This window comes from Amphimedon queenslandica, unplaced genomic scaffold, assembly GCF_000090795.2.
Source record: "Amphimedon queenslandica unplaced genomic scaffold, v1.1 AMPQUscaffold_12668, whole genome shotgun sequence".
NCBI lineage: Eukaryota > Metazoa > Porifera > Demospongiae > Haplosclerida > Niphatidae > Amphimedon > Amphimedon queenslandica.
The window spans coordinates 1-6,982 of NW_003547096.1; the positions used below are offsets into that span (position 1 = coordinate 1).

Sequence of the window (6,982 nt, forward strand, 5' to 3'; positions counted from 1 at the left end):
TGAAATGAGAGGCAGTTATAATTGAAAGTGAATTTACACATTAAGAAAACATGTGTTTATATAATGTTACATAATACATACATCTCCCATATACAACACATACAAGACATACATGTGCACATAATTTGCATGCAATAGTCTAGAAAAATTATAAATTTAATTCTCAATTTTATGTACATGTACATGTAGATGGTCAACACTGCCATGAAGAAGGATGGATTGGATATCAATATTGGTGTTCTTGACATTTACGGCTTTGAGATATTCATGGTAAGCTTCAACTACCATTATTTCTTAGTAATAATTAATCCTCTATTCTTTTTATAGAAAAACGGATTTGAGCAGTTTTGCATTAACTTTGTGAACGAGAAGCTACAGCAGATCTTTATTGAGCTGACTTTGAAGGCTGAGCAAGAGGAGTATGTGTCTGAGGGAATCAAATGGACTCCAATTGATTACTTTAATAACAAGATAGTCTGTGAACTGGTTGAGAGCAAAGTAAGATTTACAATTATTGTTATTATTATTATTATTTTATCATTGCTGTCGTAATTACATGTACATGTATTATCAGCAATGAAAAGTAAACAATATTAATTACATGTAAATTATACATGTACATGTAATTGTACATGGAAAAATTTATTTAGGACGCAAAAAATTAAGAAGGTTATGAATTGATGAGGATATCATGTTATAATTGTTAAAGAAAAACTGTAGAAAAAAAATCTGAATTGCATGTACATGTATTTTTAGTTTTCTTACTACTATATATACTGTACTTACATGTACATGTACGTGTATATATATATACTATTAATAATTAAATTGTTATAATTATTATCATTATTTTATTTGCTAGCGTCCACCTGGTATCATGTCCATATTGGATGACATTTGTTTCCAGATGCACGGCCAGTCCGAAGGAGCTGACATTAAACTCGTTGAAGTAATCTATAGTCAATGCACATGTACATGTATAACATGCTGTGATAATGATGTTAACATCTTTGAAATGTAATGATTAGTTCCTCCAAGAAATCACTAATATTGTATTAATTTACTCTTGATTATTTATTTATTTATTTGTTTGTTTGTTGCAGAAATTAGGTGGTGAGCCTTTGCCTGGTAAGGAGTACTATGTTGGTTTCAGTGGAGGATTCACTATTCAGCATTATGCTGGGAAGGTACATGTACATTAATGTAGTATACACACACTAATTTATTTCCATGTACATGTACATGTATTGTACATGCATTTAATGCTGCAGGGCCTGTAATTACATGCTAGACATTGTGTCTGCATGAACATTGCTTAATTTGATCATTGCTTAAGTCCCTGTACTATAGTACAGGGTCAATGGCCAAATTTTGTCAAAAATGGCAAGGAGGGAAATCTCCATTTTTATAATTTTTTCTGATACATATACATGTCCTTATGTTGTGTATCAACTTTGAGCTGATTACGATGAAGTTTGGATTTTTTATGAATTTTAAAAGTTGCTCCAAATGCCATGTACTCCATTGTAGTACTTGTCAGCTCAATGCTTTGTGGGAATCCCTGTGGTAGAACACATGTTATGATTTTAAATTGCTTTTAATAATTATTTAGAATTTATTTCAAAAATTAAGTTGTTCAGACAAAATGGTAGAACAACACAGAGGTCAGAAAATTGAGCAAAATGATCGGAAAATTTTGATGTCCAACTGCCTATGTTATTTGTTATACATGTACATGTACATGCTATTAATTGATATTAAAAGCACTAAATTACAGTACATGTATATACATGTATATTATCAACTCTATGATATGGGCATGTTTACTTATACTTTTAAATTGCTATCACTTTGTTGTATTAGGCCAATATCCGATAGCTAATTTTTGATAATCTTTATTTGTAGAAATAATGTACATATATTGTGTGGAGCTTCCATTTAAAGACACAGAGTGTGTGTTTATGCACAACCCCCCATTAGTATATTTACTACACAATTTCCCCTTGCTCAATATTGATAATTTCCCCCCTCAGTTTAAATACATACATTGCTTTGTTTAGGTAACATACGATTGTAATGGATTCTGTGAGAAGAACAGAGATGTATTATTCAAGGATTGTATTGAGTTGATGCAGGCCAGCCAAAAGTTAGTAAATAATGATACACTATATACATGTACATGTACATATACATGTACATGTATATGTGAGAATATATTAATGTATTAATATTTATGTTATATAGTCAGTTTATTCGTTCATTGTTTCCTGATGATATCAGTCCTGATAAGAAAACCAGGCCAACTACTGCTGGTAGCAAGATTAAGGTACATTGTAATGTACATGTACACACTATGTTACTGTGTTTCATGATTTTTGATAAGAAATTGGATTTTGTGTTAATATCAAATTTGCTCACATTTTAAACCAAATCACTGTTTTTTGCTTTAATGAAAAGTAGCAGAGTTAATGTTTATATTTTGTGAATTTCCAAATTGACCCAAAATGACATTGTAATTGTGGGTCATTCACTTATCAAAAACACTGATACATTGTATTTTTTATCACTTCTACGTGTACAGTATGTATCCTTCTCCCTACCTCTCAATCATTTGCATTTTAATTTCATTTCCCTTTCTTCTTTCTCAATTTCTTCATTTTATTTAGACTCAAGCCAATGATCTTGTTGGTCGTCTAATGAAGTGCACTCCTCATTATATTCGCTGCATTAAACCAAACGAGACAAAGAAACCTCACGACTGGGAGGAAGACAGGTACACTTACCATGTACATGTACATTGGACACGCATACCATGGACATACTACATGCATGTACATGTATAGAAATGTATGAAAATATAAAGATGTGTATAAAATTATAGTCACAGTTAGATCTTAAGAGATTTTGGTCTCCCACATTTGACCTAAATAAGTCTCCTGAAATCTCCTTAAGTCTCCATTTTTAGTTAGACTATATCCTCCCAAAATTTGTTTTTAGTTGGACTAGTCTTCCAAAATTTATTTAGATCCAACAATGAGTGTACAATGTATAGTTCTATTCATGTTCTTTGTCTGTACATGTACACAATATTGTACTTTAGTGTTGTTTATTGTTTATACTCTTATTCCCTTTCCCTGTTCTCTCTTCCTTCTTCCCTTCTCTTTTATCTATTTCCTTTAATTGTTTTGTTTCTTCTTTATTATTCTATTTTTTCTCTCTTCCTCTGTTAGGGTAAGACATCAAGTTGAGTATCTTGGTCTTAAGGAGAACATAAGAGTCAGAAGAGCAGGCTATGCCTTCAGAAGAGAGTTTGCTAAATTCTTAAGAAGGTACACACATGTTCATGTACATCATGTACATGTACATTTACATTTATGTGTGCATTAAGCATTGTCCTAAACTGCAGTTGCTTCACATGTACATGTACATGTACATGTACTTGCATTTAGTACTAGGGCATTTTTCAGACTAATTTCTAATTCCAGTACATGTAGTTGGGTTTTTGTACTTTTTTACTGGGATTTTTTTTTGAAAAATTTGCTTATGTGTATAAACAAAACTTTTAAGGCAAAATACATGTACATGTACATTATAGTTACATGTAATATGTACATGCACATATTACATGCACATATTATTCAATTACATATACAATGTACATATACATATTATTGTACATACATGTACATGTACATGTATATGTACTAGTATTGAACTACATTCTCATGTACATGTACATGTACATGTAGATACTGTATATACAGTTGTTCATTCTGTCCATTGGCAGGTATGCATTACTGACTCCTGAGACTTATCCTCGTTGGACTGGTCCAGTCCAGGATGGTATACGACACTTGATGATGTCAGTCAACATGGAGCCGGACCAGTGGCAGCTGGGGAAGACTAAAGTGTTCATTAAGAGTCCTGAATCAGTGAGTATTGGCACTATTTGAAATATCTTATTTTCTCTTTTTATTTAATTTTATTCTTCCCCCTCTTTCTTTCTATTTTTACTCTTCTCTCTTTTCCATCTTTTTTTTATTTTTGTTATTTTTTATTGTGGCTTATGGTATAGCTGGTGATTTTGGAGGGATAAAATTTTGGTAAAATGCTAAATTTTTGATATTTTAGCTGGTTTTAATTTGGTGAATTTGTGGCCATGTGTCATTGAGCATGAACAGAAAAGTTCGAAATTATGGGTTTTATTTTTGGTGAATAGCTATTAAAATGCCAAATTCACCAAAATTACCAGCTTTATATAGTAATCTTCTTCATTCTCTTTTATTCATCCATTGTCCTCAGTTTAAAATTAAATTAATTATCATTATTATTATTATTATTCTCTAGTTATTCTTATTGGAGGAGCTCAGAGAGAGGAAGTATGATGCTTATGCTCGTAGGATCCAGAAGGCATGGCGTCGTCACCGGTCAGACCAGTACTACCAGACACTGAAGGAGAGAGGTAATTAAAATAAATACACTCGAACCTAATAACCAACAATGAATATAAACTACATGTACATCTCTTATACATACACTACACTTTTTATGTACATGCATGTACATGTACATTCATATGCTCAATGCATCACCAATGAATATAAACTACATGTACTACACTTTTCACATACATACATGTACATGTACAATGTACATGTACATGTATATACACGCAATACATACATGTAAATGCATACATTGTACTATACAGGTATGTACATTCATATATTCAATACATCACACTTGTAACTCTTAATTCTCTGCAGCGTCTGATATATTGTTGAATAAGAAGGAGAGGAAGAGGTTGAGTATTAATAGGAATTTTGTTGGTGATTATCTCGGGTTTGCTGATGATCCTGCCCTACGTGCTCTTGTTGGTGAGTCTTTACTTTCAGTTTATTGTTTTGTTTCAGTTTATTGACAATAACAAAATGTACAGCATATTGTTTGGAGATTTTAGTTTGGCTTTGTGATTTAAAGAGAAAAATTGTTATGTAGAAAGTTTGAGCTGCTTCCAACAAATAATTTTCAAGTTATTAGAGTTTTAAAAAATGAGCCAATTTTAAAAAAATACCCAAGGCTATAGCCCATTTAAATTGGGTCATTATCCTCAAATTTCATACAAAAAGATACAGTAACACATTAAGTTACACCATGTTTTTTTTCGAAAAAATGGCTCCAAAATCACTCCAAATTTTTATTACATTTTCTGATACATATTGATGTCCTAATGCTATGTAGAAAGTTTGAGCTGATTCCAACAAATATTTTTTGAGTTGTGAGCATTTTTTAAAAAGAGCCAATTTTTGAAAAATACCCAAGGCTATAGCCCATGGTTTTTCCAAAATATGGCTCCAAAATCACCCCCAATTTTGTTACATTTTCTGATACATTTTGATGTTCTTATGCTACATAGAAAGTTTGAGCTAATTCCGACTTAAAATTTTCAAGTTACGGCCATTTAAAGAAAACGCCAAAATTCTGAAAAATACCCTGTTACTATAGCCCATGGTTTTCTCCAAAAAATGGCTCCGAAATCATCCCAAATTTTTGTTACATTTTCTGATACATATTGATGCCCTTATGCTACATAGAAAGTTTGAGCTGATATCGGCTTTAAATTTTCAAGTTACAGCCATTTGAAGAAAACACCAAAATTCTAAAAAATACCCTGTACTATAGCCCATGGTTTTTTCCAAAAAATGGCTCCGAAACCATCCCAAATTTCTGTTACATTTTCTGATACATATTGATGCCCTTATGCTACATAGAAAGTTTGAGCTGATTCCGGCTTTAAATTTTCAAGTTACAGCCATTTGAAGAAAACCCCAAAATTCTGAAAAATACTCTGTACTATAGCCCATGGTTTTTCCCAAAAAATGGCTCCAAAATCATCCCAAATTTCTGTTACATTTTCTGATACATATTGAGGTCCTTATGTTGTGTAGAAAGTTTGAGCTAATTCCGACTTCAATTTTTCAAGTTACAGCCATTTGAAGAAAATGCCAAAATTCTGAAAAATACCCTGTACTATAGGTTTTTTTCCAAAAAATGGCTCCAAAATCACCCCAAATTTTTATCACATTTTCTGATACATATTGATGTCCTTATGCTGTGTGTTTGTTTTTGTGTGTGTGTGTGTGCATGCGTGTGTGCGTCAGATTTTTGTTCCAACTTAAGGTTATCAAGTTATGGCCATTTAAAAAGTACATGTACATATAGCAAATTGGTTTTTGCATGTCACGGATTTGGTAACAATGAAAGGAATGTATTATTTTATTAATAATTGTTATTGCCTCATGTCTGACCCAACTTTAATTAATATTTATTTATTTATTTATTTATTCATTAGGTAAACGTGAGAGGATAGAGTTTGCTCAAACTGTCAATAAATATGACAGACGATTCAAATGCACCAAAAGAGATCTTCTACTGTCAGCACAATTTGTGTACCTCATTGGTAGAGAAAAAGTAAGCAAACAAAATAAAATAATAAAATTAAATTTATATTAAGTATTTTTTGAGTTAGAGTTATTCTTTTATTTTTTGATAGATAAAGAAAGGATCACATAAAGGTCAGTTTGTTGAAGTTGTGAAGAGGAAACTTCCACTTGAGACAATAACAGCTGTATCTATGAGGTAATTATTATAATAATAATCATTATCAACTTCAATAACTATTTATGACCTCGATTTTACATGTACATGTACACTCATTGTACAGCCAGAAATATTGACAGGAGTTATAACTATTTGATAAATTTTGTACATGTATTTGGTGGATTTTATGTTAATGACCATGTGTCATTGAGCATACTTACAATGAAGCAAAATGACACATTTAATTTTGGCGGCTGCTTGATACATGTAACAATTTTAACAATGTACTATTATTAATTTCCCGCCAATACTTTTAGCTGTACAGCATGTTTATGTACATTAAAGTACAAGTTGTTGCTTCTATTCTTTAACTTTCTCTTCT

The 6,982-nt window shown here is 31.5% G+C and overlaps 1 protein-coding gene across 1 annotated transcript in view; it reads left to right on the forward strand.

Moving 5' to 3' along the window:
- Nucleotides 1–189: 189 nt before the first annotated feature.
- LOC100639458 (unconventional myosin-If-like) overlaps nt 190–6,982 on the forward strand; it is a gene marked incomplete at its 5' end in the record, with an annotated part of 9,744 nt that continues 2,951 nt past the window's right edge. Inside the window, 13 exons of the mRNA XM_020003400.1 lie at nt 190–270; nt 328–498; nt 863–949; nt 1,104–1,187; nt 2,061–2,146; nt 2,245–2,326; nt 2,667–2,773; nt 3,231–3,329; nt 3,788–3,932; nt 4,348–4,462; nt 4,767–4,877; nt 6,353–6,471; nt 6,554–6,639. Of these exons, the coding sequence (XP_019858959.1) occupies nt 190–270; nt 328–498; nt 863–949; nt 1,104–1,187; nt 2,061–2,146; nt 2,245–2,326; nt 2,667–2,773; nt 3,231–3,329; nt 3,788–3,932; nt 4,348–4,462; nt 4,767–4,877; nt 6,353–6,471; nt 6,554–6,639 (1,373 nt within the window). The remainder of the gene's footprint in view (nt 271–327; nt 499–862; nt 950–1,103; nt 1,188–2,060; nt 2,147–2,244; nt 2,327–2,666; nt 2,774–3,230; nt 3,330–3,787; nt 3,933–4,347; nt 4,463–4,766; nt 4,878–6,352; nt 6,472–6,553; nt 6,640–6,982) is intronic.